At 60.0% G+C, this 19,633-nt stretch overlaps 1 protein-coding gene across 1 annotated transcript in view; it reads left to right on the forward strand.

Annotated features, from left to right (window-relative positions):
• JAKMIP3 (Janus kinase and microtubule interacting protein 3) overlaps positions 1–19,633 on the forward strand; it is an 80,941-nt gene that overhangs the window by 42,618 nt on the left and 18,690 nt on the right. The window contains exons 8-20 of the mRNA XM_034986387.1: positions 1,356–1,391; positions 2,177–2,236; positions 3,233–3,361; positions 4,402–4,530; positions 6,253–6,336; positions 7,730–7,792; positions 9,842–9,940; positions 10,458–10,556; positions 10,642–10,695; positions 14,907–14,972; positions 15,640–15,708; positions 15,794–15,871; positions 19,509–19,632. Coding sequence (XP_034842278.1) covers positions 1,356–1,391; positions 2,177–2,236; positions 3,233–3,361; positions 4,402–4,530; positions 6,253–6,336; positions 7,730–7,792; positions 9,842–9,940; positions 10,458–10,556; positions 10,642–10,695; positions 14,907–14,972; positions 15,640–15,708; positions 15,794–15,871; positions 19,509–19,632 — 1,090 coding nt within the window. The remainder of the gene's footprint in view (positions 1–1,355; positions 1,392–2,176; positions 2,237–3,232; positions 3,362–4,401; positions 4,531–6,252; positions 6,337–7,729; positions 7,793–9,841; positions 9,941–10,457; positions 10,557–10,641; positions 10,696–14,906; positions 14,973–15,639; positions 15,709–15,793; positions 15,872–19,508; position 19,633) is intronic.

Here is a 19,633-nt window from a genome sequence, read left to right on the forward strand (position 1 = left end):
CCCTCGGCCCCTCCTCTCCCGCCCCTCGGCCCCTCCCCTCCCATCTCCCTCTGTCCCCGTCCTGCCCGGGCCCCTCCCTGCGGGCTCCACCGCGGTCCTGCCTGAGTGGCCCTCTAAAGCTGCGTCGTCTCCTCATCGCTTTGGACCCGGGGTTTCAGCGACGGCGTGCCGCGGTGTTAGCTCCTGGGACCCCGGGGCAGAGCAGCGCACCTGGGGACTTAGCACACAGCGACCTCTTCTCGGTCTGGAGGCCAGAATCCTGTCAAGGTGCGGCAGGACCGCGCCCCCTCCGCAAGCGCGAGGCCAGGGTCCGTCCTTTGCCGCGGGGACGTTTCTGGTGGCTGTGGGCCTCTCACTCCGGTCCCCGCCTGTCTCCGCGGGCCAGCTCTCGGTGTCCCTCCTCTTCTCTCCTGCCCACCCTACTCCAGGATAGTCTCATCTCCAGATCCCCGACTCAATCACATCTGCAGAGACCCTATTCCAGAGAAGGTCCAGGCCCAGGTGCTGGGCATTAGGCCGTGGGCAGGCTCTTCAGGGCCCCGTCCCTTAACACTGCCCTGTCCCTATGGCCACTACGCCCCCAGCACACTGTTGAAAATAGTCCTGCACCAAACCCTCTTCTAGTTACCCTGTTGGGGTCCCCTCGGGTCATTTCAGAGCAAGTTGCCTTGGTCATTCTGTGGCCTCTAGAGGCAGCAGAAGGGACAGCAGTGTCTCTCCTGCTGGTGTGGCTCGTGGCCCAGAAGTGCAGGCCTGGCCTGTCGTCTTGTTGTTTTTAGTAAGTTCTATGCCCATTGTGGGGCTTGAACTCAAGACACTGAGATCAAGAGTCACATGCTCCCCTGACTGAGCCGGCCAGGGCCCCAAGGCCTGCTTCATTTTGATGACTGAAGTTGCCTCCAAAGTAACAGGAGGTCCCACTGCCCAGCACGGGCTGCAGGGTGGGGTCTCCCCAACACAGCCTTCCCTGACTGTGCCTGCGAGCTGACCTCTTGTCTCGTTCAACTGCACAGTGACCGTCCATCCCCACGTGTATAAGAACCTATGGGGGGTCGGGGAGTATAGGAAAAGGAAGAAATCTTGGTCAGTTGCGACTGTGCGTTATTGCAGTTTCTGCAAGGCGGGTGACAGGCCCTTGGCCGTGAGCCGACGGCCCCCGGGGGCTCCTGCAGGTTCCCGGTGCCCTTGGGAGGTCAGCTTAGGGAGGGAGGAGGGACCATGAGGGCCAGGTCAGATGCCCCCTCTCCAGGCAGTGGGAAGCAGTCGAGTTGAGGTTCTGGGCAGCCGCCAGGCTCTGGGTCTCCTGGGGAGCAGGTCTGTGCTCCCAGCTCTGTAACAAGCTCTTGTCTCCCTAGACCCTGGAAACCGCTGGCTACGTGAAGAGTGTGCTAGTAAGTCATTCTCTCTCCTACATTCACACCCAATGCCCCGTGCACTTGTCCCTGGGACCCTTGGTGCTGGTGGCTCCTTCTAGTCCGGACAGAGGCGGCTGTACCAACACATGCTACCTGCCCAAAGGTTTTGCCATGGGACTGCGAACACCCATCCGTCAGGGTCAGATAGATGCCCCAGGTGGCCTTTGGTGACACCTGCAGGAGCCAGCACCCAGCTTTGCTCGTTCTTCAGGGGTGGCTGCCCTCCCTGGAGCACTGACCCCCACCACGGGTTTCTGCCCCGCCAGCGTGGTCTAGCAGTCTCAGCGTGGCTGGTACGTGGTCAGGGTCATGGAAATTCAGTGGAGCTCCCTGGGGAGAAACGGGTTTTTGGTCTCCTTACGTGTCTGCAGGGTCCCTTTCCAGCTGTGTGGGGTTGCCGCTTCTCCAGACATCTGCTCAGAGAGTACAGAGCAGGGCTGGCCTTGGTCCCTCTCGGATTCCCATTTCTGTGTGTGGGCTGCTCAGAGCCTGCCCCCCAGCCACACACTGTGAGGAGGCTGGAGCACCCTGAGCATGGTGGGGCGACAGCCGCCCACGTGGGCCATCGCCCCTTTCAGCGCAAGCAGAAACCACGCGCCATCTGCCCCTTCAGTGCCAATGTTCCTGAGCAGGGCCGCGTCTGTGACCACGCAGACAGTAGCCCATCTAGAAACCACCCTCCAAGTCCGTGCCGATGACTGCGCGGGAACATTAACGGAGCTGCTCACCCCTCAGAAAATCTCTTCCACTGGTTTTTGCAGGAGCGAGATAAGCTTTTAAGATTTCGGAAGCAAAGAAAGAAAATGGCCAAACTCCCCAAGGTAAAGGAGACGGTGTTGATGTATGTGTACACAGAATGTATGTTTTCTAAAAGCCACTTAACACGAGGGCGTTCCTCGTGACAGCAAGGAGGAGGGGTTAGCCCTGGGACTCTGGCCTTCCCCTGCGGGGCCTGGGAGTTAGAATTCCTGCATTGCCCTGGGGCCTGCAGGCCTGCCTCGCACAGCCCCCCCCACCACCACCGCCCCACTGCGGGCTTAGCAGGGGTGACTGCTGGCCCCACGCGGCTCCGCCCTGGCTGACCTGTGCCCCCAGGGAATCTGAAGCAGGATCCTTTTCCATAAACGTGTGTATTAGAGGAGATTCAGGAGATAGTCCCAGAGAACAATAACTAGTGCTCTGCTTTATGCAAAATGCATGTGTTTTCTTGTTTGGCTTTCGAATGCTGGGGGGTGTTCCTCACGCAGCCTGGGAGATACTCCTCAGGCACGAATGCTGGCGCATCTGGCCCCCGGAAGGGCCCATGGAAGGAGTGACAGGGTGCTGGGGCTCTCTCTCCTCGGGATTATTGCAGAGCATTTAGAGATTTTCTGGAGGCCTGGAAGCCTGGCCGTGCAGAGTCCTAAGAGTGGACCAGCTGGAGGAGGCCCACCCTCTCTACCTGGGCCCCCCACCGTCCCAGCGCTTCCATGAGGCAGGAGTGGGGAGAAGCCAGGCAATTGGGATAAAGGCCAGGAGCCATCAAGATGGGCTCAGCAGCCAAGGACAGGATGTTGGTTGACAGAGGCGTGGACCATTGGCCACAGTGCCCTCCAGCCTGGGTGACAGGCGACCTTCATGAGCTGGACCATGAAGGGGCCCGTTGGGGTTTCAGCACAGGGAGGACCCGGGAGGCTCCCATGACGGTCTGGGCCAGGAGTTAGGGAGAGTGTCGGGGACACTGGCAGGAGGGACTTGGGTGGAATGGATGGTGGACATGGGGTGAGGAGGGGACGCGGGTCCATGTCTGGACTAACTCAGTTCCTTTTGGCCAGAAGCCAGTTGTGGTGGAGACCTTCTTTGGATATGACGAAGAGGCTTCCCTGGAATCCGATGGCTCCTCCATCTCTTATCAGACAGACAGGACCGACCAGACTCCATGTACCCCAGACGATGACCTGGAGGAGGTAGCCTCCCACAGGGGCTTCTGGACAGGCTGGGGCAGGGCCTGGAGGCAGCGAGGATCAGGGTCGGGGACGTGGGGCTCTGCTGTGTGGCCTGCCCCCTGGAGCAGTGGGCTTGGGGGCCCTCCCTGGCTGTGCCCCCCAGTAGCCTGTGCTCATATCCTTCCATACAGTGGGACAGAGGGCTCCCTGCCTCTCAAAGGGCTGCCCCAGGGGGTCTGAACCACCCAGGGTGGGGAGGCTGGCAGCAACGCCGAGGGCCACGCCGAGGTGTTCACTAGGGTGACAGGCAGTGCAGAATAGTGTTGTCTCTGATAAAGCCCACCCAGCCTGACCTCCCCACCAGCCCTTCTTGCAGAAGGAACCGTCCTCAGATGCAGGAGGCCGGCTGAGCCCCGCATGTGGGAGGAAGCTGGGCTTGGTTTGGTCTCACTGGCTTGGCCCCTGTGGCTGCAGGACAAGGAGTAGCAGGCTGTCTGCGGCCCTGACAGGCCCAGGGGCACTAAGGCCATGGGTAGGGCCTGCCCTGGCCGATCCGGGCAGGTGACCCATGGCCAGGGACCCACTTAGAGACCTAAGACATCATAGCAGAGCTGCTGCCACAGCCTTGGGGGTAAGGAGCGCAGGGGGAGCGGGGGCCAGGCTAGGGTTCCTGGGCCCGGTCACTGTTGGGCGCAGCCACCCTTCATACCAGACCTAGGCCTTGTTCTTGGAGAAGCAAGTGCTTTGGGGTCCAGGGGGCCCTGGGAAGGCCGCAGCACCACCCTGCCTTCTGTCTGGGGCAGCAGGTGTCCCTGTAGCCAGAAGGAGGCATTTAGGGATCTCTGCAGGAAGGTGGGGGTGGGGAGGAGAAGCATTCCCCGGTCTAGGTCTCACCTGACACGTCTGGGGGGCAGATGGGGCCCCCGCCGAGCCCCTGGCCTGGCTGCCGGCCCCTGAGATTCACCCTGGCCTCAGTGCAGCCAGCTGGGCCTTTCGGGGGGTGCTCCAGGCTCACCTCCCCGCGGCCCCAGGTAAGCCTGCATCTCCGTGCACCTGTCCAGGGCGTGGCCAAGGAGGAGACCGAGCTGAGGTTCCGGCAGCTGACCATGGAGTACCAGGCTCTGCAGCGAGCCTACGCCTTGCTGCAGGAGCAGGTCGGAGGGACGCTGGATGCAGAGCGAGAAGTTAAGGTCTAACTGACTTCTACTCCACGACGTTCCAGCTCCCTCTGGGCTCCTCCCCGCTTGACCCCCCGGCCTTGGCAGGGACACTTGCATTGCTTCACCTTCCGGGCCAAGCCCTCTCTCCCACGGTTCTTGCCGTGCCTGCTGATGCTCCCTGAGGCGATTAAGGACCAATGTTGGCCTGGGGGTGGGTGGGGCCTCCCAGAGTGTTCCCAGGCACAGGTGTGAGTGATGGTCCCTCGGAGAGCAACGTGTGTCCCCTCTGGGGACCGTGGCTGGTGGGCAAGGGGAAGTTTGCTTCCTCGCAAACCATGCAGTGGTGCTCTTAGGGGGCTCTCCTGGAGCTGAGGCTCAGAGATGGGGAAGGGCCAGCGTTGCAGCTCAGTTCTGGAAATTTGCCAAGATCATTCATTCATCCAATACACCTGAGCTGCTGTGCCCATCTTGACCCTGAGCCTCACCAGGCAGGCCCTGCTGGGAACAGGTAGGTGTCCCCCTCCTGCCCCTGCCTCCCTGGACCCTGGCCCAGGCGCTCATGCCCCGTCCTCAAAGGCAGGAACATGGGGCTGACAGGTGCCCTCGCTGGCCACCAGGGGAGGCCATGGCAGGGGGCTATGCCCTGCCCTCCCTGAGCCCCCTCCCCTGCTCCCTGACGTGTGGCCTGCCCTGCCAGGGCCAGAGGGGATGCCCTGCACAAGGAGATGGGCTGCATCCTGTATACCTGAAGGGCTGTCCTGCCCAGCTGCCCTGGGGCCTGGGGGCCAACTCTGTCCCTAGCATACAGGGCAAGGGGCCAGTCAGCTGGTTCTGGGACTCCAGCTGGCCGGCTGAGCGTGGACTCTTGGAAGCAGGGCACAGTGTCAGTGGGGTCCCCTTGCCACATCCATCCTCGCTGCCTGGAGAGTCACTCGGCCTACTCCCTGTCAGCAAATTGATCTCCCTCCAGGTTCATGTGTATCACCTGGGCCCTAGGAGGGTGGAGGCTGGGGGAGGGGAGGGGAGGGAGAGCCAGGGTCCGCTGATGTCTGAAGAGGAACCCAGGGCCAGGCCAGGGGATCCCCTGCCCTCCTCAGCTTGAGGGCCACCGGACCCTGTGCCCAGCTGGCCCAAGTGCTCTCATCTGCCCAGAGCTGTTCCCAGGGAGCAGGAGTACTGGAATGAAGTGCCCTGTGGCTGGGACCCCGTGAGAGCAAATTAGCTCCAGGGAGGGCGGCCTGGACCCTCTGGGGGCCTTGCCTGCACTGGGCACTGAGGGTGGGCTTCTGCAGGGGCACTGGCGGGGGGGGCGGGGGGAGTCAAGTGCACACAGAATGTGGAGCAAGGTGATCCAGGACTGGCGGAGGGCGCCAGTGCAGAACGGGAAGGGCCAATGGCCGATGGCCGAGCCCGCATGCAACTGGTCCGTGCGTCCTCCGTGCTCCATCCTCCATCCTCCGTGTCAGCCAGAGCCCGGAACAAGCCCCCCAGTGGCCAGTGCCCCGCAGCGCTCCACTGCCCTCACCAGCTGTTTCATCCTGTTGATAGACATTTCCCCTAACAGTCCCTCAGAATGAGTCTGTAGGGCGTCCCCCTAGTCTAAGTGAGCCTTAGACTCATGGAGCCTCCCTGCAAAGTCGAGGACTGTGTCCTCTCCCTTAGCGGAGGCTGAGGCCCGCCAAAGCCTCCATCCCTGCGGGCGTGTCCTGGCTGCGAGAGAAAGTTTGATGTATCCCTCCTCCCATCCTACAGACCCGCGAGCAGCTGCAAGCAGAGGTGCAGAGAGCCCAGACGCGGATAGAAGACCTGGAGCAGACCCTGGCTGAGCAGGGGCAGGTGAGGCTCAAGCGGGAGCCGGGTGCCCCACCAACACGGAGGGTGCCCGAGGGGCGCGGACGGTCCAGCCCGGCAGACTGGCGCCCCACTAAGAAATCCAGACACTGAGGGGAGCATGTATCAGAAGAAGGGCACAGCACGGCTTGACGGGGGCACCTGGGCAGACCCTCTCTCCCCCCAGCTCAGGGCCAGGGCTGCCCCTGGAGACCGCTGGTCACTCCCTCACCTCTATGCCCATCGCCACCTCTGGGCTCTTCAAATCCTGGGGGCAAGCGTCCATCGCCCATGGCCACGAGCCTCTGACCTGCTGGACGGCGCACTTCCAGGTGGACCCAAGATGAGGCAGGAGGACGTCTGTGTAGGGCTGGGAGGGTCCACCCCCAGGCTGCATGGGAAAGCGCCTGGCTCGCCATCAAGCCAGCACAGACCCACGGTGGCCCTCGACGTGTTCGCCTCTGAGTGGACGGTGGGATGGAAGAGAGGAGGACCTGAGCGGCACAGGGTCATGTTGTCCACGCCCCTGCCTGAGCGTGCGCGGCCCCAGAGTCTGTGCTGGGCACCTGTAGCCGTTTACCTGAAGCCCGCCGGACTGGCTTGCACCCCATCGGGGCCACCACCCCTCCCCCGGGGCCCCGTGCGCTCAGGCAGCGGGAATGGTGCTCAGGAGCTGTGCTGTGCGCGGCCTTCGCGGACCCTGCCTGGACCTTTGAGTGGGATGCCTGGGCCCCACGCCCTCTGTGCTGGAGAACTGCAGTGGCGGGTTAGCTGGGACGCGAGCCGGAGGAGGACGGGCAGGAGGACGCGGCTGCCTTTCTTCTGCAGCCGTGAACCTTCACACTTCCCAGATGACTTTGCGGGGAAGAACCTGGAAGCAAGTGGACTGTGAGGGGCAGTGGGAGTTCCTCCCAACCCCTTACTGAGGATGCTGCTGGAGGAGGGAGCGTCTGGGCTTTTGGAGACACCTGATCATGGGACCAGGTCGGCCAGGGGTCCACACACGTCTCTCCCCAGAGCACAAAAGCTGGCCTCCATCCGTATGTCTGAGTGTGAATGCACAGGACACCCCCCGAGCGACCAGGCTCCTGTTGGCTCCGTGTCAAGGTCCCTGGACCCGTGACACCCACATGGCTCCACGTGCCACTGGTGCCTGGTGTGGGCTGGCGTGGTCCAGGAGTGCTGGCCACGTGGTGGCGCGAGGTGTCTGCTCTCCGTCCAGGCCCCCCGGCAACTACGGGGGATCGTAGGCTTTCATTCACTGCATGACAGGAATGGTGGGCAGGCGGCAGCTGCGGAAGCTGGGTGTTGAGTCCGTTCTGCTGAATTGTGATTTAAATGCTGGCTTTGCCTTAATCCTGGGGTGTATTTATTTCTCTAATTTAATTCTGTTTTCAAGGACATGAAGTGGATTGAAGAGAAGCAAGCGCTGTATCGAAGGAACCAAGAGCTTGTAGAGAAGGTAGTGCCCCCACCCGCCGCGCTCCCGGAAACTGTCTTCTGGGGAGAGGTCCTTGGAGGGTCCATGGAGCTGGGTCCGCCCAGCAGCTGTGAGTGTGCCCGGTGGAGGGGCCGTGGGCCACAGCTGCCGGGCCCCCTCCAGAGCTGACCTTACTAGTTACGGGGTTGTTCAAACAGAATCAGAAACAAGTCAACCCGACGTGTGAGGCCCGCACCTTCCAAAGGGTGAGTGCAATGCATCCATGGGCTTCCCTGGCTTCCGGTTAACAGGAAGCCCCAAAACGCTGTTGTCCCTGCAGCCCACCCCCGGGCTGGGGCTCTGTGGGCTGGAAGATTTTATGTGATGGGCCAGAAAACACGGTGCCCGCTGGCCTGTTCCTGTAGCGGCCCGAGCTCCTGCCCGGACCCGCCTCACTTGCCCTTCTCCCTGCAGGTGAGATGCCCGTTCTACACACGAGCTCCCTAAGTCAGCCTGTTCTCGGGGCCCACAGCACGGAGGGCCGAGCACTGTGCAGGGCTCGTCAGAGGACATCTGTGCTGCTTGGGACGGTCCCCAGTGGGCGGCACCCCAGAGCCGCTGGAGCGGGGTGCTCAGACCAGGGCGGGAGCGGGGGCTACGGTTCAGAGGCAGAAAGGCCACCAGCGCCATCATCTTGCCCGGTGAGGGTGCTGCGTGCGGCCCTTCCCCACCAGCCGCGGGCCTCGTCCTGGGCCGAGGACAGGCAGGGGCAGAGGCACTCGCCCGGGCAGCCACAGCCCTTCTAGAGAAGAGCCAGGCCAGCGTGTCCTCACGAGCCTTAGGGGCGCCACCGTGACTGTGCTCTGTGCAGACCAGCAGCCTCCAAACCAAGCCCGTGGGCCACGGTCCAGTCCCACACGGGGCCCTGCTTTGGTGCTGTTAGGGCTTGAATCGTGCATGACGCCCACGTTTCCTGCGGACTGTCCATATATGTGTCTTAAATCACGGCAGCTGTGTTTGTGGTGTTCTCATGCACATGTACACACCTGTGTGCATGGAAATGCTTGTGTGCACACGTAAGGTTCACGTGCACACTTAAGTGCTCACTTGTACATATAACACATGCACATAAACGCTTCTGTGTGCACAAAAATATGTCTACATATAAATGCTTATGTGCACACATACTCTTTATACACTTGCATGCACACTTAAGCACTCTGTGCACTCTTAAACACTCACATTTAAACACGCACATGCACACAGAGATGTTCATGGACGCTTGCACACACAGGTGCACACTTTAAACCTTTGCTTTCCTCTGGCTACCATGTACATGGGGTCACGTTCATGGTAGGGGCTGCCCACGGCCTTGGCTGCGCAGCCTGACGCCGGGCACTGTGGGAGGAGCCCACCCCGACAGCACCTTGCAGGATGTTGAGCCCCTGGATCCATCTCCACCCACCCCTGAGCATCCCAGCGGGGCATTCAGCTCCCCACATTCAGTTCAGGGGGGATGGGCCAGGCCATCTGGCCCAGTGGACACCCTCTGGCAACCCTTCCCTGTCCTCCCAAGGCCGCTTGCACCAGGATGCACTGCTCTCACCCTTTGGAAGGTGCGGGCCTCAAACGTCAGGTTGACTTGTTTCTGATTCTGCTTGAACAATCCCGTAATTAGTAAGGTCAGCTCTGGAGGGGGCCCGGCAGCTGTGGCCCATGGCCCCTCCATCGGACAGCAATGCACCTTCGGGTTCTGGGCCAGCCTGTGCTTGAAGGAGCACTGTCCTGGCAACGGCAGGGGCTGCATGGGGACATCTTAGCGGCTCTTCCCTTGATGGGCCCCTTCTCTTCCCCATCTCTGCTCAGACGGCTGGGCCGGGCTCAGGGCTACTCTGGGGGCATCCATGGTTCCTTGCCCCTTGCATCTGCCCCTGCATCGCCCCCCCCGCCACGGTGAGCCAACTCCAGCTGGAGTGAGGGCTCTGGGCGCTGGGGCAGGTCAGCCAGCCCCACAGATAGCCAGAAGCTGTCGGGAAAGCCGGGAATGGACCTCACGTGACCTCAATGTGTCATCTGCCCTTTATTTGACAGATTAAACAAATGGAAATAGAAGAGGGTCGGTTAAAACATGAGGTCCAGGATGCGAGGGACCAAAACGAGCTGCTGGAGTTCCGGATCCTGGAACTCGAGGTGTGCCGGGGGCGTGGGTGCGGGGTGCATAGGGGAGAGGCCACCATCCTGCAGAGCTGCTGTGATGGAGGAGGCGCTTGGCCTTCCTGACCTGGGCCCTTGCTCATGACCCCAAGAGGGTGGGTTGGAAAGGAGGCACCTCTCTGCCCAAGGGCCACGGACGAAAGCCCAGAACGAACGAGCCATGAGTCTGCTTCCAGACTCATGCGGCTGGGCAATGATGGCTCCGCCCAGAGGGGCCATGATGGCGGCAGCTGTGCTGAGCGGGGGCCACACGCCTGACCACAGTGGTCAGCCAGCGGACGTTTGCTCCCTGCTCGTTTAAGCAGCCCACTGCGGGCTGCCGGGGGCCACGCAGTGACCAGGTGCCCGTCTGTGCGCAGCTGTCCTGGGCCCCCGTCCTCCCCTGTGACCTTGGCCTCCTGCAGACCACATTCGCTGGCCTCTGTGTCTCCACCCTGTCCCTGGGTGGCCCCCAGCACAGCCCCCATGCCCAGCCTCCCGCTCTCTGTCCTAGGAGAGGGAGAGGAAGTCTCCGGCCATCAACTTCCACCATACCCCCTTCGCAGACGGGAAGAGCCCCCTCCAGGCCTACTGTGAAGCTGAAGGAGTGACGGTAAACCCCCGCCCCCCCACCCCTGCACCCCACACAACCCCACCGGCTGGCATTCACCTCCGGGTATCCCTGTCTTTGCCTCCAGGACATCCTGGTCACGGAGCTGATGAAGCAGCTGGACATCCTGGGGGATAACGCCGTAAGTGTATGTCGCTCTCCTGACTTGTGCATGCCTCCTCATGCCAGCCCCCAACCCATCAGTCCCCCAGGGTCCAGGGATCCCCATGAGTCCTGCTGCCAGTCTGCCATGGCTGCCCTGCCCGCTGGCACCCTCCCTGAGGCCACAGCTGCTTGGTACGGCCCCTGGAATTTGGGAGAAATCCTGCTCCTTTCTCATGTTCTTGCACCCGGCTGAGTGGCAACTCGCACCCAGAAGCACGGGGTTCAGAGCCTCTGTTTGGCCAGGATGGGGAACCCTCTGCTGTGCATACCCAGTTCTCCTAGCCATGATGCTTCTGGCCACATGTTCTCAGTTTCTGAATCCCAGTCAGTTGCTAAGCCTTCCCACAGCTTAATGGAGGTGGGGGCTGCAGATCCTCTAGTACCTTAGATATCCCAGACTCTAGGGATTCCCACTTCCTTGGTTTTGGGGGAAGGGCAGAGACCATAAATAATCTGCAAATCTTATTTAGGGCCCAGTTCCAATTTCTACAGCAACCTCCTTGAAGAATACTGATTGGGTGACTGAGTGACTGTACTCCTTCATCCTCCATCCATCCATCCCTCCCTTCACCTTTCACCCTCCAACCATCATCTCTCCATTCCATCTATTCATCCTTCCTCCATCCCTCCCTCCATCCCCCATCCATTCATCCATCTTCTATCCTCCATTTACCCATCCATCCATCCATCCTCCATCCACCCATCCTCCATCTACCCATCCTCCATCCATCCATCCCTCCCTCAACCCTTTACCCTCCAACCATCTATCCATCTATTCATCCTTCCTCCATCCTCCATCCACCTATCCTCCATCCATCCATCCTTCATCCCTCCCTCCATCCCCCATCCATACATCCATCTTCTATTCTCCAATTATCCATCTATCCATCCATTCCTCCATCCTCCATCTATCCTCCATCATCCGTCCATCCTTCATCCTCCATCTACACTCCATTATCCATCCATCCTCCATCCTCTGTCCATCCATCCTTCATCTTTCATTCTTCATCATCCATCCATCCATCCTCTGTCCGTCTTCCATCCATCCACCATCCATCCATTCATCTTGCATCCATTCTTCATCCATCCTCCATCATCCATCCATCCTTCCTCCTCCATCCACACTCCATTATCCATCCATCCTTCATCTTCCATTCTTCATCATCCATCCATCCATCCTCCATCCATCCATCATCCATCCATCCATCCATCATCCATCCATCCATCCATCCATCCATCCATCCTCCGTCCGTCCATCCATCCATCCATCCTCCATCCATCCTCCACCCATTCTCCATCCATCCATTCATCTATCCATCCTCCATCCATTCATCTTCCATCCATCCATCCATCCTCCATCCTTCATCCTCCATCCACACTCCATTATCCATCTATCCATTCTCCATCCATCCACCCACCCATCCATCTTCCATCTGCCCTTTATCCATCATCTTGCACTTGTTGAGTCCCCTGCCCAATGAGCAGCTCAACTGTACCAGAAGGCAGCCCCATTCCACCACCCAGAAGTTTTTTTTCTCCCACGGTATACTAATAAGTATGGTCTACAGCTAGTCCTAAGACATCTTGGGCTCCCCATCCTGGTCATTGCTCTTGAGAAAGAGCCAGGCACTTGGTCAATTCAGTGTACTTCATGAAGTAGGAGGAGAAAAAAAGAGAAACAAATGCATGCAAACACACACATTCTCACTCACACACACCAAAACCCCAGTACTCACACGTATTCTTGGGACTAGTTGTTCTTCCCAGCAGCTGTGACACATGTGGGGCCCTGTGTTGACAGGGATGCTTCCCTCTTGCCCACCCTTCACTTGGGGAGGGAGGCTCTGCTGGTGGTTCTGCCCCTCCCCTGGACCCCATGCTCCATCTGAGCTGTGGGTTGTAGAAGCATTAGCCAATACAGGGAAGGGGTCCAGCCCTGAGTTATCAGGCCCCATCATGGGGACCATATTGGTTAACCTTCTGATTCAAGCTGGAGAAACTGAGGCCCAAGAGGACACCTGCCCAGGGTCCCAGAGCTGATGTAGGATGAGCTCAGTTCAGGGCCCCTCCCCAGCCCTACAGCTGCCTACTCAAGAGCATCAGTGGGCAGGACTGCCATGGAGCCATCAAGTGGCCTCAGAGCATGGGGACAGAGACTCTCAGGGACTGGAGGACACATGTTCAGGTTTTACGCTCAGGGGACCCTGGGGAAAGCTTGGCAGTTCCTACCGATGGGCCTAGAGGGCGTCCCTTCAGTGGTCACAGTGGAGCATATGGGTGTACTTCACGTGCACCTCATGACCCAGATGGTGCCCCGTGGAGCCTGAGATTCATTCCTGGAGCACGGACTGGCCCAGCTTATGAAGCAGGTGACAGGGACAGCCCGGCCCCTCCTGCCTTCACAGCCAGCTCATGCTAGTGCTGTGGTTACTGTGCACAGACCTCCAAATGGGCTACAGGGGTACCTGAGCCCCAGACCTCAGTGTGCTCAGGAGGCAGGGTCCTTGGAGTTGAACAGAGGTGGCAGGGGTGGAGTGGACCCCCGTCCTCCCTGGTGGGCAGCACCACTCACCACTGCTCTCCCTGGGTTGCAGAGGGATGGGTCACCTGGGGAAGGGAGAGCAGGGGCCAAGAAGGTAGAGCAGACGGCACTCTGCCCAGGCCGGGGCATCGTGATGCCAGGCTGCTCACCCAGTGGTGAGCCCGTCAGCCCAGTGCAACCATGTCCCAGTAGGTTCTCTCTGAAGCCACTTGCTCGGCCTCCCCTGGTCCCTGTCTGCCTTGGGAGAAGGGGGCGCCTGGGCACCTGACCAGCTTCCCCAGGAGCAGGAGGTGTGCAGAGTGCCTGGCCAGCCCAGCTCTGTGCTGAGTCAGGGTGCACTGTGCCCCAAGGGCAGGGCTTGCCTCTGTGCCTACAGCGTTTGGTCACTGGCGCCCACCTTTGCTGACTGCTATAGGGGTAGGGGATGATGAGGACCCTTCCCTTGGGGAAGCTCACACTCCAGATGGAGGGCCTTCTGAGCAGATAGGTTCTGGGCTGTAGGGGGCTGTCCTCCAGCTCAGTAGTCCAGCAGGCTCTGCCCTGCTCTGGTCTCTGATTCCCATGTTCTCCACCCCCCACCCGCTGCCCCACGAGTTGGCCCCTGCAGTGGGGACAGCCCAGCTCCCACCCAGGTGCTGATGCAGGTGGCAGTCAGGGTCTGAGGGAGTGAAGTGCTTGTAGACTCTGAGGATGCTCATGGGCCCCAAAGCCAGACTCAGCCGGAAGAGCACCCAGGTGGGCCCCTTGGAAGAGGTGTGAATACAACATGCAGAGAAAAGGCAAAGACGCCAGGGATGGGAGCCCTCACCCCACATTCCTAAGTGGGGTTTTAGTAATTGATAACACAGGCTGCATATGCAGAGAGCTGGCTTTCAAGAAAGATGTGCACAAGGGACAGTAGGCACACATGTCTAGCTGCTGCCTTACGCTCCCCCACCCCACCACTCCTGCCTCAGCTGGCGGCTTACAACGTCCTGGTCACCAGTACTGGGAGGATGGGAGGGGGCAGAACAGAGGGAGCACGCCAGAGTCAACGGGATCAAGAATAAAATGGATTCAAGACCCCAGGAGGCCATTTCAGTAAAAGTCACCTTACCTGTGACCCCAGCCCCCTGCACCTCTCCATCAGTTTCAATTCATGCAGCCCCATTCACCCCCCCACCAGGCACCCCCCATTCACCCCTACCTGGCACCCCATTCACCCCTCACCAGGCACCGCATTCACCCCCCACCAGACACCCCCATTCACCCCCCACCAGGCACTCCATTCACCCCCACTAGGCACCCCCCATTCACCCCCTACCTGGCATCTCCATTCACCCCCCAACTGGCACCCTCATTCACCCCCCAACCAGGTACCCCCATTCACCCTCCCACCTGACACCCCATTCATTCCCCTGTAAGGTATCCCTCATTGACCCTTCACCAGACACCCCTCGTTTCCCCCCACCTGGCACCCCCATTTGCCCCCTCACCAGGCACCCCCATTCACCCCCCCACAGGCACCCCATTCATGCCCCCACCAGACACCTGCATTCACCCCCTACCAGGCACCCCATTCACCTCCCCACCCCCCCCACCCCACACTCTCATTATTTCAGTCTGGTGCAGCCCCCTTACTGTACCCATGTCTGCTTTGGGTGCAGAATCTGACCAATGAGGAGCAAGTGGTCGTCATACAAGCTAGGACAGTCCTGACCTTGGCTGAAAAGGTAACAGCAGCTATGTGGCCGCTCTTGGGACAGGGCCAGGCTCAGCTGGGAGAGGGTGCCTTCCCTGGAGGAGGGGCTCCCGGGGTGTGGGGTGGAGAGCCCATGAATCCTGTCAGCCTGGGAGGTCCCACACACGCAGGGGTCAAACAACACCCACCACCTGTGTTTGCGGGTAACAGATCAGCCAGGCTTTGTCTCAAGGCCAACTCTGCCTCAGTTTACCCCTCCAAAGGCCAGGCAATGGAGTGGGTCTGTATACCATTGGCTTTCTGTTCACCTCACCAGGACCCTCCCCTGGGGGCTGCCCAGCCCACCTGGGCTCCTTACCTGCAGCCCGTCCCTGGCCCCCACCCCACAGCCAGAGCCTGCCTGGGAGTCCTCCAGCGGGAAGGGGAGAGGGAGTCCCGGCAAGCAGGGGTGCAGGGGATGGGACTGAGGGAGGACCTCTGCTGGCTGAGCGCTCAGGTGCACCTGTCCCTGCCAAACCCCTGCTCATGACCCTTCTCTCCCTGGGGAAGTGGGGGACAGACTTCCTGGACACCACGTGGGGCTGTCTGGACGCTGGGCACCCGGGGCTCACAGTGCCAACCCAGTCCCCACTCTCAGTTTGGTGCCTGTGTGGCCACCCGAAAGGTCACTATCACCTGCTCTTTCGGTTTGTGTCCAGTGGCTCCAGCAGATCGAAGAGACAGAGTCCGCCCTGCATCAGAAGATGGTTGACCTGGAGAGTGAGAAGGTTGGTGGGCGTCTTGCTTTGTGTCTGCACAGGGCGTCACCGGGCGGATGCCCGAGGCTGAGACACGGGTCCTCTTGTGTTTCAGGAGCTGTTCAGTAAGCAGAAGGGCTACCTGGATGAAGAGCTGGATTATAGGAAGCAGTCCTTGGACCAGGCTCACAAGGTAAGAGAAACCGACAGCAGGAGCGTGCAGATTTCGGGTAGAAATGGGGAAAGTGTTCACACGCTGTGTGGTATCCCTCGGGGTCTGGGTCCAGTATGACCACCGTGGGACCAGCTTCTGCACTTCTCCCTCCTGGTCAGTGAGGTCCAGGGATGCCTTACTAGTCCGGCAGCAAACACTTCACCCCGTGAATGCAGAACTCAAATGGATGTTTTAAAATGAGCTGAGAAAATGGGATTCATTGACACATAACGCATTTATAAATTAATTGAGCACGGTTGAATGTTTGCAAGAAACAGTCTCTGGGACTTCCTGTGAGAGTGCACCTGCTACTCCGAGGAATGGACGTTTTGTCTGCCCATTGTGTCTGCCCGCACATCTGCCTGGCCGTGGGGAGCACTTGCCCCCGCTGATAAACCTGGGGGTCCCCACTTGGGGTTAACACGGAGATTGGGAGTCCTTGTGGACACGTCTCCACCACGGTGACGCAGTCCTCACTGACCCTGGTTTGACAAGGAGAAATCTCTGGAGCTTCGGGCTGCTTTGTTTCAAGAGGTGAATCCGGATCGGGTACCGCATCCTTGCTGCTCAGATTAGTCCAGCCAAGGCGAGGCGCAGCATGGGGGGCTTCCTGGAGGTGGGACGCCCACACTTCTTCCCGGCAGTCAGTTACACCCTGAGTCCATGCCACCTCCCGGCACGGTGCTTCCAGGCCTGCCATTGTGTCCGCCTGGACTGCCAGTCCTTAGACTCAGAGTGAGTCATGGCGCCAGCTCAGGGAAAGCTGTCCAGGGGCCCTTGTGAGGTGAGGGGTTGGGAATGGACCCTCCCCCTAGCAGGATGCCTGAGGCCAGGGACATCCCGCATGGTAAGTAGAGGTCTGAGTGCCCGCCTTCTGGAGTGTTAGGAGAGCGAGGTAGTTGTGCGGAGAGCACATAGGGCACCAGCAGGTCCTGCCCAGCCTGGAAGCTGACAGCGTGATGTTTCCGTTAACCCCATCAGGGCCCCGTGGGGCAGGGCAGAGCTTCTGCCCAAGCTGAGGGTGGGCTTCCTCTCCTGGGTGACGGTGGAGGTGCCGGTGGCCCACTCACCACCAGTGGGGGCGGCCATAGAGGAGGTGGTGGAGGGCAGTGGCCTTGGAGAGCCGAACGGGCACTGATGGACCTTCCCAGAAATATGGGCCAAGATCCCTGTTTCCAGTCCACAGTGTTGGGTGGGAAGGATGCTCGCAGTATTTGGGGGGCAGCTGGACAGCCCTGAGCCCCCCACCGCTGCATCCCAGACACGTGCATGGAGGGGACAGCTCACCCCTAACCCCTAGGCCCTGGGCATTCCTCAGGATACAGCTCAGGAATATGTGGCATCAGTGTTGAAAAGACGGATCAGTGTGCGGGGCGTCAGAGAGGGCTGAATATCACACACGCGTGCACCTGCATCCCAGAGAGCAGGGAGCCCTCGGGGGGCTGCAGGGCTGTGGACCCCTGCCCCGGCTTCACACCCTCCCTGCTCTGTGGACTCAAGGTGATGGTGGGGGTTTCGAAGGGGAAACGATGGTCCCTGCTGCATGGTGGCCGCTCTTGGGAAGTTGCTGGTACCCTGCAGGGGGCCCGTGGCTGGTGCTCAGGTAGGGGGAGAAGGTCACCGCACCTCTCTTGTTTGCAGCTTTGTGCGAAGCCTTTGAGGTGCCAGCGCTAAGCACCCCCCACACCCCCCAACTGCATCTTATTTATTTTTAAATGCTTGAGCTTATCTTAACCGCCTAAGCGCCTGTGCTCTAAGAAGTGGCTGATGGGGAGTGTGAGCTGCTGGGGACAGCTGGGGACAGTTTATTTTGTGGCTGTCAAGAACAATAAAATGTGAGGTCCAAAGGATTTGTTTTTATTCCCTAAAATGTCTACTAAAGCTGAAAGGACTTTTCATAATCATTTTGCCTGAAGAAAAGACCCTTCATTTCTGAAGAGGTTACATTTCTGTAGTTTAGGAATTTGGTTTTTTCAAAGATTGCATCAGGAAAATCTCTGGAGGAAAAAGCTTTAAAAGTATTCCGGATCCAATTGGTAAGTCCTTAGGAATTTATAACAAGGTATGCATTTTGTCTGCTGAGTTGCCGCAAAGGGGTCACTTTGCATTGGTTGGCGCTGGATTTCTGGAAGGCGGCAGAGGGGTGAGCCCCATGCCCTACGCGGCTCTCTCCTTGGCCCTGCCAGGCCCGTGGCCCCTGTTCAGCCTTCTCCCACATCAGCCTCGGCTTCAGCCCCGGCCTGGGGGTCCCAGGGCCTGGCTCGCACTCAGCTGGTCAGCTTCTCGGCTTCTCTTGGGTGTTCTCGTGGGGGGATCTAGGGGACCACGGGTCATTCCCCTGAGATCTGTGGTGAGCACCGTGGCCCCTAGCTGTGGGGCAGCACGTGTTTGGGGACCAGCGGCATGAGGGGTTCTCTGTGTCCGAGCCCTCAGGAGTGGGGTGAAGCCTGAACCCTGGAGCCCCCTGCAGGGTCTGGACCCCACTGTCCCCAGCGGGACCGCGTGCACATTGCACGAGCCCACTTATCTCCTGACCTGGGGCCAACAGAGCAGTTGCCTCAAGGAGGGGTGGGCACTGGACAGCTCTGCGGGGGTGGGGTCCGAACCTGGGCTGGGCAGGGCACACCAGGCACAGGGAGCAGGCGTTCTCAGGACTCATCATCTGCAGAGTGGAGGCGATGAAGCCGGGAGGTGAGCACAGCAGGCAAATGGGGCCTGGTGGCCCCCGAAGGTGAAGCCATGTCCGAGGCAGCAGGGAGCAGCTGAGAGAAAGGGGCACCCAGAGCCCAGCAGGCCAGGCTGAAACCAGGTGTCAGCAGGGACGCGCTCCCTCTGAGGCCCCAGTGAGGGTCCTTCCTGCCTCCTCCAGCTCCTGGGGGCTCCAGGTGTCCCCTAGCCTCTGCCTGCTCTTCACATGGCTTCCCCCCCATGGCCTCTGTGACTGCCTCCAAGCCCCCTCTCCTTGTAAGGACATGAGCCGCTGGATCGCTGGATGCCTCCTCCATCCAGTATGATTCCATCCTAACGCGAGGACAGCTGCAGAGACCCTAGTTCCAAATAAGGCCACATTCATGAGCTCCAGGGATCAGGACCTGAACGTATCTCTTGGGGACATGACTGACCCAGGCACTGAGGACCACAGAGTGGCCCGGCCTCCCCAGGGAGAGGCTGAAAGTCAAGGACCTCCCCCACTTCTGTCCTTACATCAGACAAACCCCTGTGAGCGCTGCCCTTCTTCCTTCTTTGGGGCTCATAAACCTAGGGTTTGAGGAAGGCCATGAGCCAAGGAAGAGGCCTTACCTCAGTGTCCGGTCCTCGGGCTCCCTCAGAGCTCTCCCCCTAGTCTGGTCTCGAATATCTGCTTACCCGTTTTCCAGACATTAGCGGGAGCTAAGACTCTACCTCCAAAGTTTTATTGCACACGTCAAAACCCGTGTAGAAGTGAATGCCCTTGTCATAACGACTCCTGCACTGGGTTTCCACTCTACAGGTCACATAAGCTGGTCGAGGAGGAAACAGGCCCCTCTGTGGGGTGGCTTGGAGGTGCTGCCACCCCAGGGATCACGGGGCTCCCTTTGACCAGCAGACCAGACTAACGTGTCCCCTCCCGCCCCAGCACATCCTGGAGCTGGAGGCCATGCTGTACGACGCCCTGCAGCAGGAGGCCGGGGCCAAAGTGGCCGAGATCCTGTCAGAGGAGGAGCGCGAGAAGCTCAAGGTGGCCGTGGAGCAGTGGAAGCG

This window comes from Mirounga leonina, unplaced genomic scaffold, assembly GCF_011800145.1.
Source record: "Mirounga leonina isolate KUSES-001 unplaced genomic scaffold, KU_Mleo_1.0 Mir_114, whole genome shotgun sequence".
NCBI lineage: Eukaryota > Metazoa > Chordata > Mammalia > Carnivora > Phocidae > Mirounga > Mirounga leonina.